The 19,163-nt window shown below is 43.9% G+C and overlaps 1 protein-coding gene across 4 annotated transcripts in view; it reads right to left on the reverse strand.

Moving 5' to 3' along the window:
* UNC79 (unc-79 homolog, NALCN channel complex subunit) overlaps window positions 1–19,163 on the reverse strand; it is a 246,226-nt gene that overhangs the window by 100,598 nt on the left and 126,465 nt on the right. For 3 of the 4 annotated variants that reach the window (XM_066276136.1, XM_066276135.1, XM_066276134.1), the window contains 8 exons: window positions 13,942–14,132; window positions 13,260–13,383; window positions 10,865–11,005; window positions 8,546–8,767; window positions 5,651–5,878; window positions 3,529–3,670; window positions 389–468; window positions 155–303 (listed from right to left, as the gene is read on the reverse strand). In XM_066276136.1, the coding sequence (XP_066132233.1) occupies window positions 155–303; window positions 389–468; window positions 3,529–3,670; window positions 5,651–5,878; window positions 8,546–8,767; window positions 10,865–11,005; window positions 13,260–13,383; window positions 13,942–14,132 (1,277 nt within the window). The remainder of the gene's footprint in view (window positions 1–154; window positions 304–388; window positions 469–3,528; window positions 3,671–5,650; window positions 5,879–8,545; window positions 8,768–10,864; window positions 11,006–13,259; window positions 13,384–13,941; window positions 14,133–19,163) is intronic. The other variant, XM_066276137.1, reaches the window with a different exon arrangement.

Consider the following 19,163-nt stretch of genomic DNA (forward strand, 5'->3'; position numbering starts at 1 on the left):
TAAACTAAATAAAAGACATAAAAGTAGTGCCCATAGCTGATTAGACTGATCTTGCTAAGAAAAATAACCCAAACCAGTTGTAACAGTGTCTTATTCTAACTTTAATTTTCACAGCCAAAGCCTTACACAAAAAAACAAAAGAAGGAAGATGTACCTTGCAATCAACATATGGTCCTGAATGTAGGCTAAAAATTGAGGATGATCTTTTCTAGCAGCGTATAAACACTCTCCGTGTAGACAGAGAATCTTCAGGCAATTGAGCATATTAAAAAGAATGTCTGGCTCTTCAAACTTAGCCATTTCCTGTGCAAAGAACCATATGGTCACTGAGATATCTAAAATAGCAATGCTACCAAGCCAAAAATTCAAATATTCCAAAAATATATACCTGGAAAATGGTGTATATTAGCCTCAAAGTTACTGGAAGCTGTTGGTAGCAAAACTTCCTTTCAGTATCATTCTTTACTGCTGGGGGGAGATAATCACACAAAGGTTAGCATAACCCCACCTCCCCCCCACACACACACACACACAATCTGTTCATGAACTGATCAAGATCATCAAGCCAAGAGCAGTTAAACAGATAGAGACGAGGTACATTTTTTAAGTGTGTCACATGTTTGTTTGTTTTCCAAGTCAGCATATATCCCTTCTAGGATGCAAGTGAAGGAAACCGTCTAGATGTGGGGTTGTCCGCTTCCATTTCCCCCATGTGGCCCACCGTGTACTCCGATGTCTTTGGCTCCCGGAAGCAGCCTCACTCAGCCCAGCCCTGCGCCCCGCGGCAGCGAGCTCTGCTCCCTGGAGGGAGCGGACCTGACTAGCTAGGCTCTCCTAAGAGAGATAAGCAGATACAAAGTTGTATGAGCACCCAGATATTAAAGTTGGTAAATCCCTAAGGAGGGACTTATTGCATGGACTCACTCAAAATGGAAATATTTTAAAGAAGTTGAGTATATTCAGGTCAGAACAACATGGCCTCATTTCCTTCTGAAGAGCTCTAAAATCTCTGCCCTGTGGCAAAGGGCGGCAGTGCACTGCACATAAGCCACGCTGGATAAAAAGAGAGCTCACAAGTTTACCCAGAGGTAGAAACTAGTGTAAATCGCCGTTACAAGTTTGGCAATTCCTAGGATCAGAAACAAAGAGAGTCAAACCCTCTTGGCACAGAAAATAGTTTATTGGCGATCCTCCACCCTAAGGTGTTTTAAATACTTGTTATCAGCACTCGGCTCTATTTTGTCTAATGTGAAAGTTTTAAAAATATTTTTTAATGGAGGAGACATCTAATGCCTAGCAACAATAGGCACCAGGCCACCAAATAGAAAATCAGGAAATACTCTCAAAGGAAGGAGACATCACTGAACATGGGGACAGAGCGCGGAACATGGGAACAGAGCACCCATTTGTTCTGCGACAGAGGAGCTTTGGACCACAGCCTGAGGGCCCCACAGAGCAGAACAGGACCGGCGCTGAGCGGCAGGGAAGGCTGACCTTGGAAGGAAATTCATGGAGGCCTCCCTGAGGAGACAAGTCATGACTGCATCCCGCAAGACAGCCGAGAGGACAAGGAGGAGAACAAGCAGAGGCTGCGGTGGGAGCCTGCGTGCGGGTTTGGGGAAGAGGAACAGAGCAAGTGTCTAAAGGAGTAGGCTTTATAACGACAGAGCAAGGAGAGGAGTCGCTTATAAAACTAAATGTCTTCATGTTAAGCATTGTTCAAATAAAACGTTAACTGTAAATGAGTAAAACTGGCAGCTCATTGATTTGTGTGCTATCTTAAGTTCAAAAAAACGTGTGCATATAAAGAGTACGGGTTACTGGATCATAAGTGAGATCTTTGCTTCCTTTGGACGTCAGGGCAGCGTGGGCCTGGGCCTCAGCAAGCATAATTAATTCTGAGCAAACCAGGAGACCTGGGTTCTAGTCTCTACCCTGCCACTAACTCGTTTTAATATCTGGATAGCCCAGTTCCCAGACCCCCCAGCCCAGGCAGACCCAGAATTGGGGGGGGAGGGGCAGAGCTCATCCATTTGCTTGTGTTTCAGCCCCTCAGATGAGCCAGGTGCTCCGTTACCGTTTTGGCCCACGATAAGCACAGAGCCTGAATTAGGAATGAATACCACGAGCTGCGTAAAAACGGGCATGTTGTTTAACTCGGCTGGGATGTATTTTCCTGATCTGCAAAGTGAGAAGGCTGAACTAGAACCAGCAGGTTTCAAACGTCTTTCCTATGGAAGGCTTTGTTCAAAGAAAATCTTACGCAGAACTCCAACACATGAAATAGAGCAGGTCAGAGCAGCCAGGTTGGAGCAGGGTGGGCAGCCTGGGTCTCTCACTCACCCACATCTTCCTGCCAACGGCCACCCCAAATAAGGACGGTCCAAAGGAGACAGCAGGGCCTGGACAACTGCAGTCCACGCTGCCAACCAGGGAAGTGGGTCATCTCAGGTGTTCCTTCAAATTCTAAGTTGCAATGTACTAAGTAGTCTGAGCCGGGACCGTCCCACTCCACTGGCCGTTTACCCCTCCCGCGCAGCAGCCCTTGGTTCCCACCAAGCACTCTGTAGCAAGGACACAGTTACCTTGGTCTGATCACGGCACCCCAGCGCCTACAATGAACCCCACACAATAGTCACAACCATAGTTGCTGTTCACTGAAGGAATGACAGAAATTCCATGCTTCCCAATCGTTAGTCCTGGGGGTGGGCCTCCCAGGACCAGCCAGAGATTTAATAGTTCAGGAGAGTGGCAGCAGGAAGACTAAGAGCGCCCCAGACTTGTTCTGAGTCCTGCATACATCTGTGTACACCCCTGAGGGCCGCCGTGCGGCTCTAGAAAGCAGGCTTCCCCACAGGCACGTGGGGTCACATCCGAATTTCCTGAACCTCCACCAGCGTGTGAGGAACTGGAATTTGATTCCAGGCCTGCCTGACATTGTGCTGTCCCCAGTTAGCCCACCCAGGGTCTTTAAGCAACCAGAAAGGGGCCACCCTCCCTGCCAGCTCTGAGCAAGGTCAGTCAGCCTTCGGGCACACATTGCACAGCTACACATCGTGAACCTGTCCAGGGTCCTGGCCCCACCCCTGGGGTGGAGAAGCTGCATAAGCTCAAGTTCCATGGACTGTCCCAGTGCACTCTGCTCTGGCCCAGTGCCCTGAGTGGCTGTCGAGAGTGGCAGCACCCTACACTGCTGCCACTCACCTTGGTTGACAGCTACTTCTGCAGAGAACATGATACACCATAAGCAGGAAGGTGGGGTCTTCCACACTAACACAATGGGCGCTGATAACAAGCGCCCGCTGCCTGGAAAATGCTCAGTGACCTCCGTTGCACTAAAAACACATCCTGGATCTGTTCCCTTCATAATCCAGGGGCAAATGACTTATTTGCACAAATCTATATTAGGGAAACCAAGTCTAAACTTGTGCAAGTCAACGGTGACCTAGGAAACCGGGGCTCTGGACGTCGGGCCTGTGCAAACTGGGAAGTGGGCGCTGCTCTCTCCATCAGCCGGAGCTCACCTACCCGCGTGTTCCGTGGGCTCCGAGCGGTTGCCGGGGTTCTCCCCATGCTGGGCGGCCGGGTTCTCCTCCTCCTCTCCTTCAGGGCCTATAATAAACTCTGGTCTGGAAGAAAGGAGGCTATCCTCCAGGCTGTCTGTGGGCTCCTGGAACAAATAAGACAAGCTGTCAGATGAGCAGCCCTTTGGGGATGTAAAGAACATTCTGCAACAAAGATGGACTGAGCGCCTGCTGGGTCCCAGCCCTGTGCTGAGCCCAGGGGGCAGGCACATCTGCCTCAGAAGAGAGTGAGCTTATTTCCACAATGGTTAACAGAAATTCGGATCAGCTGTTAAGGAAGCATTATCATTCCCTTGAAATAAATGTGGAAAAATATCAAAACATTGTTAAATCTCCTTAGGCCTGTTTTCCCATCTCTGCTTTAATCCCTATGATCGTGTCCTACTCACCAAAGGATTCCAATCCATGCACATTTTGTTCAATAGCTACTTAATTAGGAGGGAATATTAAGGGGTTCATACCAATATTTAAAATAAAAATATCAATTGTTCAGAAAAGTCAAAATTTTGGGAATGAGAAGTTGCTAATTGCTATACATATGAGTTAAAGAGAGCTAGGTATGGCAACCCAAGTCTCCATTAATAGATGGACAGACAGACAAAATGTAGTACATCCATCTGTACAATGGAATATTATTCAGTCCTGAACAACGAAAGGGAAATCCTGACACATGCTACAATGTAGATAAACCTTTTGGATGTTATGGTAAGTGCAATAAGCCAGTCACAAAAAGACAAATACTGTTATGACTCCGTATATATGAGTTCTCTGTCACCAAACTCGTAGAAAGAGAAAACAGAATACTGGCTTCCAGGGGCCAGGAGACAGGGGACAGGGAGTAATCGTGTTGCGGGTATAGAGTATCAGTTTTGCAAGATGAAAAGTTCTGGAGGTTGACAGTACAACACTGTGAATATACTCTATCTATCTATCTATCTATCTATCTATCTATCATCTACCTATCTATCTATAATAAGCTATAAGAGGGAGTGAAAGAGAGAGTGTTAGATACGCTTATATTTAAAATACCTCTAGTTATCCTCCTGTTGCAGTTTTTTCTTTCTTTCAAATTCTACCTTCAAATATCCTCTTTTAAAATTATCCTCTTTTAGCTAACACTTCAATCAAATTTTTCAGAATTCTTTGATAGCTCAAAGCAGGAAAGAGACTAAGGTTGAGGAGATAAAAGTAGGACACGAGGAACAAGGAACCACGTGGCTTGGAGGACGCTGAGTATCTCTGACAACAGTCCAGTTGGCTACGGCTTGCCCTGCTCCCAGGTCGCCCATGAGCAAGATGCTAAATCAAATACAAACTGAGTTCCATAAAGTTCAATATGGTGAAGCTTCCTGCCGCACGGTGACTCCTTCACATGCACCTGGTCCCCCATGTTTCTGGTATCACCCTCCGGCTGCAGGAACTGGGGTCACCTGCCTTGCCAACTAGCCTGAGCCTCCTGCTAGCCTATCCTTCATGCCCTCACCCTCGTCCTCCACCTGTCCCTGGAGGAGAACTAAAAAGAGCTATGGTGGCTAATGCCCACCTTATACAGTATATGGTCTAGATTAGCTGTTTCTTATTTAAACAGTTTTCCTGGAAAGCAGAAAATGAAATAAAGGTTTTATTGGCTGTTGATGAAGTCAATGGGTTTTACAAACTGAGGTTACCTAGGAATTCCCAGTGTCCATAGCCAATGTACTTACTCAATATCTGATATGTATATTTTGTAGTGGACAAGGGATCTAAACTTTGGAATATGGCTTTCTGATAAAAGTTATTTCAAGAATACCAGTGATGCTCTGTATTTATGAAAATTGTATGAATGGGTGTGCTACAAACCCTAACTCAAGACTCCAGAATTCTAACTCGAGAATTCTGTATCCTGTAGCTCCTTTCATATTCTTTTCCAGAGCCTGAGTTCGTGCAAGGAACAGGAAAACTTCCTCTGAACACCGTCTCACGTACAACCCAGCGAGCAACATAAGACAATACTGGAGAAAGACTCCATTACTCTGCAGGCCTCGTTACCATTAGACACGGGCCACCTCACTTCTTCAAATGCTTACCACCAGCCGGCTCTCTTCTTTAGGGGCCAGTCTCTCCAGGAGCTCACAAGCAAGCTGGTAGCAGAGGATACTAGACTGACATAAGCTACACTCCATTGCTTTTACGTCCTTCTGGCAGGTGTGGGAGCCACCCCAGGGGGCTTGGAAGACATTGTTTATTATGGAGATAATGTCCTTGGATAAGCTGTGCTCTAAGCCCATCGTGATCCCATCGTCTTGTAACTCCATCTGAAAGACACCAAAAAAAAAAAAAAAAGAAAGAAAGAGTTTGTTCCTTTTGTCCACTATTCCGTTGGCACACTAATTAGGGGTAGTTTTCATTAACAGACAATACTAAATTATTTAAAGATGGTCAGGTTTATAAACCATGAATATACATTGATTTCCAGGGATTCTTCTGAAAGAATATAAACACAAAACAAAGTAATAAGAATTATTTTTTAAATCATGTAGGGCATTTAAAGACAGTTATTTTATAAATTTATCACTCTGTGAGATTTTACACATTTAAAAAATGCTATTCCTAGCCCTGGCCGGTTGACTCAGCGGTAGAGCGTCGGCCTGGCGTGCGGGGAACCCGGGTTCGATTCCCGGCCAGGGCACATAGGAGAAGCGCCCATTTGCTTCTCCACCCCCACCCCCTCCTTCCTCTCTGTCTCTCTCTTCCCCTCCCGCAGCCAAGGCTCCATTGGAGCAAAGATGGCCTGGGCGCTGGGGATGGCTCCTTGGCCTCTGCCCCAGGCGCTAGAGTGGCTCTGGTCGCAGCAAAGCGATGCCCCGGAGGGGCAGAGCATCGCCCCCTGGTGGGCGTGCCGGGTGGATCCCGGTTGGGCGCATGCAGGAGTCTGTCTGTCTCTCCCTGTTTCCAGCTTCAAAAAAAAAAAAAATGCTATTCCTCACCTGGTATCCAGATCTTGATTTCTAAATACTATTTATTACCCACTAAAAGGAACCAGGGATCCTTGGAGAAATGTCTGGTTTATGGGCTGGGGCCAGGAAAATATAAAATGAGCCTGGAACATCCTGTCATGCCGGAAATTAAGAAAGTGTTCAAAGAATGATGGGACCATGTCGAAAAAACACAGGAGCCAGCTGAAGGGACTCCCACTGGCCAAATATGGGGCAATATAAGCATTAAAATAAATAACCAGAGCAACAGCTTTTACCCCACTGAATATAAAATAAGAATCATGGGTACATGAGGGTATAAGTAGATAACAAAAAAACATATAGGAGGGAAGGGAAGGCAGTTCTTATAGAAGAATAACAACTAATAATTTTTTAAATGACAGAATCAGAAAATTACCACTTGATAACCATCATAGTAATAATTGATTCAGGCATGAATTATCCATAGATGCCAAACTAGTAGGTAAAAGTATCTCTCTGCAAGTGACTTATTGATTACAAGGAAAAATAATGACTTCGTAGTAGGGACATCTGCAGAAATCCTCTTAACCAAGTAATCAACACCAATAAGGGGACATTATTATGTTATGTGCTTTCTGATATGACATACTGAAAGGAATATAACATCATATCTATAGTGTTAATGCCAAAAAATACTCAACCCAAATCAATTCAACAAGAAACATGAAACTCAAATTGAAGGGCATTCTACAAAGCTCTTTTAAAATGTCGAGAACATAAAAGACAAACAAAGACTGAAGAACTACCTTGGAGAAATAATTGCGCTAAGTGATACTGGATTGTGTCCTTGATCAAAAACAATTTCTTTCTTTTGTTATAAAGATGACTGTTATATCAACTTTAAAAATGAATAAATTTTATAAGTTAGGTAATAGTAGTATTAGCCATATTAATTTCCTGATTTTGATAACTATGTTTGGTTATGTAAGAAAATATCCTTATTTTTTAGAAAATACACTCTGAAGTCTTAAGGATAAAGGGACATCATGCTTGACACTTACTCTTAAATGGTTCATTAAAAATTCATACATGCGCCTAGCGTGCGGAGGACCCGGGTTCGATTCCCGGCCAGGGCACACAGGAGAAGCGCCCATTTGCTTCTCCACCCCTCCGCCGCGCTTTCCTCTCTGTCTCTCTCTTCCCCTCCCGCAGCCAAGGCTCCATTGGAGCAAAGATGGCCCGGGCACTGGGGATGGCTCTGTGGCCTCTCCCTCAGGCGCTAGAGTGGCTCTGGTCGCAATATGGCGATGCCCAGGATGGGCAGAGCATCGCCCCCTGGTGGGCAGAGCGTCGCCCCTGGTGGGCGTGCCGGGTGAATCCCGGTCGGGCGCATGCGGGAGTCTGTCTGACTGTCTCTCCCCGTTTCCAGCTTCAGAAAAATACAAAAAAAAAAAAAAATTCATACATGCATATACAGAATAAAAGAGACAGAAAAAATAAATGTGCTAAATGTTAACACCTAAAGAATTTAAGGGAGAAATATTTGGGGATTCTTTGTAGTATTCTTGCAACTTTTCTGCAGGTCTAAAACTATTTCAAAATAAAAAGTGAAGAAGAAATGTTTCCCTGACCAAACCTTGTAAATGTCTCTTTTAACATTACCTTCAAAAATCAATGTATAAAATATATTAAAATCAGCCCATCACTATAAAGTTGTACCTTGCTATTCCAAATAATAGCATTACCCAGTTTGTTTGCCAAATTTGTTCAACAGACCCAATTTTAATGATGTTAGGATGTTTCTAAACTTCATATCCGTTCTCGTATGTCAATATCACTGCAGATATTCATACAGGTATTTTTCAGGTTCTTTAGGAAATCTCCAAAGGAGTTTGAGAAATGTCTTGAGTAATGCTGCATCATTTCAGTAAGTATGAAGATGTCCAACACAGAAAAAAAAAATCACTAGACAATGCTTTCCTCATCCTTCACCTTTGAACTAAAGGAAGCTCATGCTTCAGCTACCTGCTTCAGGAGAAGATCAAACATGAGGATGAAACAATTTAGATTCATTTCATCATCTTCACAATCAAAGTCAATAGTCCTTCCTCCTGGGTGTCCAAAATTCTTGAAAGGGCTACGAAAAGGACTACGCATAGGACTCCGAAATGGACTCTGAAAAGGACTATGAAACGGACTCAGCATATTGTGCTGAACTCGTCGACCAGGATCAGAGGCAACACTCACCTAGAAGAAAGAATATCAATGCACGTAGGTAAATTTACAGAGGCTCAGGTGGCTGTATAAAATGTTGGGGACTGCGGGAGGTATTTTCAGCTGTCACACTGATTTACTTTCTAGTCAATAGCATTAGTACTTCCAAATACTATAAATCTTCTCACAATATAAAAATAAGAAATAAAACTATCCAAACTTTCTATCAGGTGAATAAAACATCAATACTCTGAAGAATGAAGACAGTGGTCTTTGTCATTATATTTTTTTCATCCCATCAAACATTCCAGTTACACTAAATTGTCTGCATCTACCTAAAACCATAACCTTAAAAAATGAGAGCTTACAAAAGTAAAATATTGCAAAATCAGTTTTAAAATTATAAGCACAGAATGTCAGACTGACATGACTGGTTAAAGAATATGGCCTCTGGTTATTACAATTTTTTAACTATCATAGGAAAACGATGTAAGTCAAATCTGTTTACTGGTTATCCTCCATGCGCCAACCCAACCCCTCAAACACTCCCCCCCACCCCACCCAGCCTTCACTGCCCTGCTTTTCTCCGCCCTACACCTAAGGATGCCGAAGACTGAATCGCTCCTGGCTCTCCTGCTGGCTGGCTTCCGGCTGTGCCTAGTCAATGGAAGGCAGCAGAAAACCTGACGCTGAAGGAGAGGCAGGACTATTTCTCCCCACCCCTGGCCTGTTCTGATGCTACATCTCTGGCAGTCTGTCCATCGCCCCACAGCTTCTCTAGCCAGCCCTTTCTTATCTTTTTCAGCTCACAATGGGCTACAGGAACTCTCATCCCTTGTTCCTTCAGCCCTGGGGGTATAATGGTTCACCAACGTTCACCAACCCTTATTGTTCCCTTAACCTTTCCCAGAACTCTGCAGACGGTTTCCATTAAAGTCCCTTCATTGAACCAAGGGATAAATCCTGTAGCAAGACCTTGACTGACATACGTCTCAAACCGTATTTTCTCCCTTAGGGATCTCTCTAATAACCTTAAAGCTCCTTGAACACTATATTTAAAATAGAGAAGATGAGTACCCCATTAAGAATCATAATACCTGGATATTGATAGTGTTACCTATGGCAAATCAGTTCAGTTCACTCAACCTCAGGCTAAGTAGTTGTAATAGCAAGGGTATTGAGTTCTTCCCCAACTGCTTCATACAGTTCTGTGAGGTCATTAATTGGGAATGCATCGCAAAGTATAAAGTGCTAATGAAGTAATATGATGTTAAAGATTACAGAAGAAAAATACACAAAATATAAATGGCAGCTAGTTCCTATGAGACAGATTTTTAAAAAAACACTGATTACAAACTATGACCCCATGATAGTTGTACTTTCTGACCCGCAGATATGGGGTGGAACGAGGGGCCTGTGGTATACAGTGCGGAAAGGAAGAGGCTGGACAAGCCGAGTAGAGAATCGTCCTTGCCGCCGTCAGACGCGAGTCAGCCTCTCCAAAACTGATCCCGGTCTGGAATGGCATCCATCAACTGAAACTCTGCCAGGCCTCCACAGAAAAACTATCTAAAATTTCCAACAGCTTTCATACACTTTGGACCCGACTACTGACTTTTCTCATCCACAGCGGTACAAAGGGGTCAATAAAATGGTCATAGTTGTTTCACAGTGGTAGCCTCACTCATAGTTACCACGTTAATCATATCTTCCCAAAACACACACACACACAAAATCCAAACTCTTCATCCTCAAAGTAAAGCAGTGAGTGATCTGCTCAGTAATTGGTACCAAATTCTTATTTGCTAGTAGACAAAAAAAAGACCGAAAAAGCATTCTTTCTTTTTCTTTTCTTTTTTTCTTTTTTTCTTTCATCAAGGGTAAGAGATAACTATCTATGCACAGGAGAAAAACTCAAAAAAGAAAACTCAATAGCTTACTGATTACAGACTACACCAAACATACCTTAGATTGTTTTCTATTATTTAATTACTGTTTAATGTGCTTATAAGGTTCCAGAGTGACATGGGATGAAAGACATTATCAGAGACCTTTACTTGGTGCTACATTTAGGCCCGAATAATTGACCAAATCATAGTAAGAAAGAGAAAGCGTTGTGGCAATAATTACCCTTCGAGCTGCAAGGTTCCCTGCCAGTTCACTGACTCTTGATTTTCTTTGATTTGCCAGTTCCTTGACAGAATTAACTCCATCAGAAAACATACTTATTAGTAGTTGAAGTGGGACCATGATGTCTAACTCTGATAATACCTGCGGGAAAAAAAGGCATATAGATCCCCCCAAAATATAAACTTTAAAAATAAAAAAATTTAAAAACCAGTCAAACTGCATTTAGCATTTTCTCCAAAGAGAACTATCGAACATGAGGACCCTTCACCTTCTGCATCTTTTACCAGCACACCCTCAACTTTCTGTACTAAGAAAATCAGCATTACCACCATGCCTTCCCTCCACCCACATCCAATAAATCACATGTTCCTTCTACTAAAACTCTGAAGCCCCTGAGGATGCCGTCCCCCCCTTTCCACGGCACTGAGTGCCCTAGCCCGCCGCCTTTCTCCTGGACTCCTCTAGTCTGCGAGCACTCTCCTTCCCGCCCAGCCCCACTGCCGTCTGAACGCCCCACCTACCCCTGTTCTCTGCAGCAAGCTCAGCTGTCCTGCCCAAGTCCAGCTACTTCATCTATAATGAATTTTCTGGAAACAGATGGCTCCTTCCTTGAGACATCCTTAACCCATCCTCTTCTCTGCTTTCTTAGAACTTTCTACATACCTTTATTAGAGCAATAATCACTTTGTATTCTGTTTGATTATTTGATTCACTCTCTCCCACTGTGAGCTCTTTGAAGAAAGGAAGTATGAGGAAAGGACCATTTCTTAGCCCGTCTATAGAGCAGTGACTATTACAGTGACTGGCACAGAGGGGCTCTATAATTATTTCCATAATTAATTAATCCATCAACTCCAATCACTATATTGTTCACCCTGTTTCCCAAACGGTTAGACCAGTGGCTTAAATCCTCCTTGGACTGCAGCACTATCTTTAAACTAAAACTATTGCAAAACCCAGTCCATAAAGCATGTAAACTGTAGTTGTTTTAGCCATGGTGGGGACAGAGGTTTACAGCCCTGTCCCCATATGGTGCAGCTCAAAGTGTGTGTAACTGAGTAACAACATCTAGCCATCTGTAGAAGAACTGGCTTTCTTAAAATGAGAAATTATCTTATTGAGACCTGCCTAGGGATGAAAAGTTAAATTCTAGGTCCCAAAGGTGATTTTTTTTAAATGGCCCCCTTTACTCTGTCACAGGTGAATAACCTCGTTTCTTAGTTTAGAACGCAGAAAGCCATCATCACAACTTGAGAAGCTCTAGTGATCACACCCATCCGTGGAACAGAAATGTTATCTGCACCCACATCTAATCTGAACATTGCTTCTGTCCTCTTTTCCTGACATTGCTCAAACATAATGTCAGGTATTCAGTTCCATCCAATAAACCTTTTAAGAACATCCACTAAATTCAAAACATGCGCCAGATGCTGAAAAGAAAAGATGAAGGAAGTTATAAATTCAAAGATGAAAAAGATGTGGTCCCTGCCCTCAAGGCATTTATAACCGTGAGAAGAGACAAAAATTAACTATGATATTAGACAGAAACAGAATTCACATGGAGGGAAGGGGAGATGGAGGGGACGGTGAAGGAGCAGAAAATTTCAGAGGTGAGATCATTCTCGAGCTGGATTTTTAAAAGATAAGCTAGAGTTCACAAATGGAGACAGGACATAAAGTTGTTCCAGGCTGAGTGAACAGTATGAATTACTCCTTAAAGGACCTATTTTGCCTGACCAGGCGGTGCCGCAGTGGATAGAGCATAGGACTGAGAAGTGGAGGACCCAGGTTCGAAACCTCAAGGACGCCAGCTTGAGTGTGGGCTCATCTGGTTTGAGCAAGGCTCACCAGCTTGAGTCCAAGGTTGCTGGCTTGAGCAAGGGGTCACTCACTCTGCTGTAGCCCTCCAGTCAAGGCACATAGGAGAAAGCAATCAATAAACAACTAAGGTGCTGCAATGAAGAATTGATGCTTCTCATCTCTCTCCCTTCCTGTCTGTCCTTATCGGTCCCTCTCTCTGTCTCTCTCCATCTCTGCACACACACACACACACACACACAATATACATATATATATAAAGACCTATTTCATGTCATAAGATTTATTGAAATCCCACAAAACAGTGATTATACTTTCAGTATCTATTGATGTAAAGATACATATGAATTCAGTAACAGTTCTGCATAAATTTGTGTTTTATCAATAAATCACAACTATCGCTACCTATATTTGAAATGTAGTCATCTATATATATGAATTATTAGTCTTCAGATAGTCCTCAGCAAACATACCGATTGAGGGACTCTGTAATAACTCCCCGCACCTCTACCTGGGGATCTAAAGCTCACAAGCTAAGAACCAGTGCCCCAAACAATCAGAAGTATCATTCACTTACATGAAGCCACAGTAAAGCTTGTTCCTGCACAGAGGAAGGGTATCCCGTGAACCGACAGCTAATAAAGCCAAACATCTCCTCCATGGAAAAAGGCAGAGGACAGAGCTCAATGTCAAACATTTTGCTGGAAAGCAGAGCAACAGAAGTAAAGGACCAATGGGCACACGGTAAGATCTGCTGTTGTTATTTGGGAAGCCAAACACTTTAGATTCGTCTGTGCGTTCTGAACAGTTAATAGCATGTTTCATTTTACAGTAGCAGCTTCTGTGATTGGAGTAGCTATCTTATAAATAATGCATATGGTTGTTAATAACATTAGTGTTTATACTCACACTAGGCTTAACAGAAGGAATTGCATAGCTAAAGAATGACAGCCTCTAAGACATTTTCCATTTGCAGTTTTCCCACTTTATCCAAACCGTAAATGTGTTTGAAAAGAAGCAAACAATATGGTGCATCTATTACTGCCCAAGAACAAAGTCTTTTCTGAACAATTCCAAATCATCTTAGCACAATTTATAGAAACTACTTCATTTGGGCCTTCAAATTTCTCTGTAGGGTTTTGTTAAAAATTAAGTGAAACTATGTGAAATGCTTGGCGCAGTGCCTGGCACACAGTACGTGCTCAATAACTGTTAGATAGCATTATAATCACGGTGACTTCATTCAACTGCTTACCCACCTTAATACTTCCCTGAATTCTTTTAACTGGTTATCTGGGACTTCCGTTCTGATGGCTTCCAGCCACTCGGGCATAATGCACTCCCACACAGACTGATTGATCACGTTGTAGGGGATCAGGCAGAGGATTCGGTTGAGACCTTCCTTCAACTGAGTCACTGTGCTGCAGGACTTATCCCAGTATCCACCAACCTGAGGACAGTGCCACAGCCACAGGAGGAAAGGAGAGAATGCACTTGTTACAATTACACACAAGGATTTCCTAAAGGAAGTGGGTACAGAGAAAAGCCACAACCCATCATATCCGTATCCTGGGCCAAGTATTCTTGGAGTGGGATCTGTAAGAATCTATACACCATGAGGTTCCATTATTTACAAAAAAAAAAAAATCATAGTTAGAAACACATCCAAACATTAATCACAACTGCATTTGAAATATTCCACTGCAGACTTTCCAAATCACACATGAATTAAAATTCCAAAGATGTATTCTTAACAGAAAAACTGTTGGAGCATTCTTAGTCTAAATTTGACAAACCCATTGCAAATCTGTGCAGTTATGCCTGTACTTCAGAGAAAAATGGATTGCTATTACTATATATAAACTTTGTGATGAAGATTGTTCACTATGGAAAAGTGACACGGAGGGCTATGTTTCTCTATGCTGCGTATGCTGCCACAATATTTTTCCTGTAACAGCTCAAAGGCTAGTTGAATCCATGAATAAAATACAGGTTGACCCTCGCCAGGTAGCTCAGTTGGCTAGAGCATCATTCCAATATGCCAAGGTTGTGGATTTGATCCCTTTGGGGCACATACAAAAATCAACCAATGAACGCATAAGTAAGTGGAACAACAAATCGATGTTTCTCTCTCTCCCTCTTCTCTTCATTCCTCTCTCTATATACAAAAACAAAAACAAAACAGTATTTTTTTTACTAATTAGATAAATAATTAAAATCATAAATTTAGTCACTAATTTCAATTTTAGATAAATTCTTATAGTCTTATTATACACAGCAAAGTAACAAAGTGTTAAATGGTCCTGAATCTTAACCATGTAACAAAATTTGTAGGACACTGCCTTATTTTAAATGAATCTAATTTTAGATATTTAACTATTATACCTACAATTCCAGACTATTCAAAACAATTAAGTCAATTCTATTTAAAGCTCAAATACCTTTTTGGTATCATATTGGCCAAAATATTTGGTGATTAGCTAGATATTTTCAGGAAGTGACTGTATTTCGGGGATTGTTGTTGGTTACAGACTGATAATGATGAGACCAAGGAACGTATCATTGTTGAGATTCCTTTTGCTATAAAATTTATGGTTAAGCCACATAAAGGCTTACTGGTTTTGAGTCACATTTTAGGACAGATATCCTTGTGGAGACCCCAAACCATCAAGGACCAGACAATGGGTTCTCTTATTTGGAAGTTTTTATATTTAAAAGGAATTTTAGATCCAAGATGGTGACGGAGTAGGTAGATGTTAAATTCACCTCCTCCCAGGAGGAATCACAACTAAAATAATGAGTGATCAACCAGAATAACCAACAGAAAGTGAGCTGAAGAGAAGTCTTATAACCAAGGACTGATAGAAGAAGCCACGCCGAGACTGGTAGGAAGGGCAGAGACACAGAGAAAACTGGCCCCGTTCCCAAGGGCTGCGGCTGACGTTCTGGAGGATGATATCTCAGCTGCAAAGGTTCTTCCTTAGAAGAATGGGGTTTCAAACAAGCCAGGGTCCCCAGCGCAGAGCACCAGAGCTGAGAAGAGGCACCCACATAACATCTGGCTGTGAAAACCAGCAAGGATTGTCTCCACCATGGAAAGAGAGCAGTCTAGCAGAGACACAGCACACTCTTAAAGGGGCAAGGCACAAAATCTCATCCTGGGCTCCAGCAGAGGGACGACAGTACAGACTAAAGTCGCAGGGGAAAAAACAGGCTTGTAGTTATGGGGAGAGAGCTGAAGGGACAGCCACCAAGATACCTGTGCTGAGTCCTTCTCCAGCACCACAGATGCTGTCTTTCCTGGGTGGAGCACTGCTCGCAGTACCACGCCAGCCTGGGGGAAAGCAACAGCCCCACCCCCTGGGCTCCCTCTCACCCCACCCTGCAGAGCGTGTGCCCTGCTGAGGAGTCAGCTTCCTGGGCCGGGATGTAGAGATCTGGGCAGACTCGGGTGTCAGTGACTGAGGTATGCGGCTTGAGAGCAGGGAGCAGGCGGCGTTCCTCCCAAATTCCCATGGACCTGACTGGCGCCTCTCCCTCATGGAGATCCACGAGCCCCACCCTCCCAAATCCTGGCGGCCCCACCATGCTGAGATTGGGCTCCTGGCAGAATCTGGGACAGACTGAGTTTTGAGGCTCCAAGACAGGGGCCATTTCTCCCTTACACACCCGACTGGGGCAGAGCCCTGCCTTCTCAAGGTCAAATCTTGGTCTGTTTGAGGCTGATAAACTCTGCTGGCCTCACCCTGATGAGTTCCGGAGCTCCTGCCCCACCACAAAGGTGTGTGAGCGCACAGCAGGTGGCGGCTGGACTTCGTATCTCCTGGGTCATCTGCTGAGTGGCCTCAGACCCAGCGCTGGCACCAAGTTTGAACCTGCATCAGTCTAGTGAACACTACTTGTCCCTGCCTGGTGACTCACTGAGCACCTACCTTATACGACTCGAGTACTGCCAAAGGCTCTTCCAGTGACTGAGCCCAACCAGCAGCCGGCTGGTGACGGTAGGTGGAGAAAAATCTGGGGATACCTTGGGAATTTTGCTGACCTGCCCCATGCTGGTAAATTCAGCCTTGGTGCACAGGTGGGTCCTTCCCACACACACCCAGGCCCAGCAGAGGCAGCCACAAACTGTGGGTTGTTTTGTAGCTCCAAACAGGTTGCCCAGGACCAGTCACAGGCCACATCTGACATTGGCCAGCACCAGAGTCCCTCCCAAGAGGCCCCAGAACCAACACACCGAGTGGCCAGCTTCAGACATCAGAGCAGAATTGAATTAGCTTCACAAGCAACATATCCAAAGGAAGAACTCGGCAGGCAGCAGACCCTGCCGGGGTGAATTCTGCTTCGTGTGGTCAGCACCTGCCTAGCAGCCTGTACATTGTGGTTGGGGTTGATCCTCACAGTCTGCCCGCCTAAAGGTCGGCCTCACACACAAACGGGCCAACAGCAATCAGGATCAATTACAACAGGAGGGCCCACCTAAGCCACACAAGGGACAGTCCTGAAACACCTAGCTCAGGTGACCAAGGAGACTGAGCCACTAGTTCCCAAAGGACACCTACCAAGACGGGGAGTCATAGCAAATCTACCTAATACATATAAACAAACACATGCAGATGATGTTTATAGAATTTACCCCCAAAACCTATATAATTTTATTAACCAATGCCACCCCAATAAATTGAATAAAAATATTTTAATGTAAAAAAATGCAAACATCCGGTCCTGGCCGGTTGGCACAGCAGCAGAGCATCGGCCCAGCATGTGAAAGTTCCAGGTTCAATTCCTGGCCAAGGCACACAGGAGAAGCGCCCATCTGCTTCTCCACCCCTCCCCCTCTCCTTGTCTCTGTCTCTCTCTTCCCCTCCCGCAGTCAAGGCTCCATTGGAGCAAAGTTGACCTGGGTGCTGGGGATGGCTCCATGGCCTCTGCCTCAGGCGCTAGAATGGCTCAGACCACAGGGGAGCAATGCCCTAGATGGGCAGAATATCACCCCCTGGTGGGCATGCCGGTTGGATCCCAGTAGGGCGCATGCAGGAGTCTGTCTGCCCCTCTCCACTTCTCACTTTGGAAAAATACAAAAAAAAATGCATACATACAAGAAAATAATTCTGGCTCTCAGCCCAAGGTGCGCCTTGCTTTGCCAGTGCTTACCGCTATAAAATAGGAGATATTTATCTCTTCTCCTGGTAAGCTCCAATTAACACTCCGCTGAAAAAACCCTCCAATGCCTTTTTCCTTAGTACACTCCAGCCTTTTAAAAGTAACTCCTCAGCTAAAACAGCTGCCTGAGGCTGAGCTACAGCCTCCATGAGATTGCATATAGGGCAAATTAAAAAAAAAAATTTAAGTCTCCCCTACAAATATTGATACACGTAAGCCCTTATATTGGGCAGGTAACAGCTTGTTTCACTTGCTACAAACACAATTCCAATAAAAGTGAGGTGGAGATGAAAAACAAACCTCATCTAAACCAGTGTGTCTCGTGTTACTATGACAGTCTCTACTATAAGCTTTCTTATTTGTATTTGCCTGTATGTTCACAGATGTATGTTATATATATATAACATATATATGTTATATATATGTTATATATATATGTTATATATATTTGATATTGTCTTACCTCCAGATGCTATTGCCAAATAACTTAATAAAACCCCTTGAAAGATCTCAATTCTAAATGAGCTTTTAAAAAAATAAGAGCTTATACAAAGTAAGTATTCCTAAAACTCTAAGAAATATGGGAACAGAAGTAACCCAAATGTTTTTTGAAGTTCACGTGATTCAGGTAAATCTTTGCTAAACAAGACTGGGCTAATATTGTTGGTCTGCAGATTATACCGTCTTCAAAGTGTGGACCACAAAAGGGGCCCCGTACTAGACCTGACAAGCCCATGCAGGCCTTGCAAACTCAGAAAACAAAAGTAACCTCAGAGGATGGTCTGAACATAAAAATTCCTAACGAAAAGTGGGTTGTGGCAGGTAGTCAAGTCCTAAGGCTGCAGCTTCCTCGACAAAGGTCAGTCTTTACCTTTGAAACTGTCTGTTGTCTTCGTGCATCTAAGATAACATACCTTTGAAGTATGGGTCATTTTCTTTTCCAGAGCCCTCAAAGGCACCCGCCAGCACCAGGGCACAGGCCCACTAGAGCAGGAGACCACAGAACTCCTCGCTCTTACCTTGTTGCCCGCACGCCATCTCTGTGCCGCAGACGCTAACTATCCCGTGCCCACCAACATAAAAGAAGTACGTGCCTCTCCGTTTTGCTTTTGATCTAGTCCCAGAGGCTTCCCTGCTTTGCCTTCTCTCTTGCTCTTAACCTACCACCAATGGATTCCATATAACCTTCCTCACACAAGCTTCCCTTTGATTCTAGCACATAAAATACACTGCAAAACCGCCATTGTCTGGACCATTTCCTCAACCCACTGAGATTTTTGCTTCCGGGCATGTCCTCAAAATTTTGGCTCAAATAAAT

This window comes from Saccopteryx bilineata, chromosome 4 (genome assembly GCF_036850765.1).
Source record: "Saccopteryx bilineata isolate mSacBil1 chromosome 4, mSacBil1_pri_phased_curated, whole genome shotgun sequence".
In the NCBI taxonomy this organism is placed as follows: Eukaryota; Metazoa; Chordata; class Mammalia; order Chiroptera; family Emballonuridae; genus Saccopteryx; species Saccopteryx bilineata.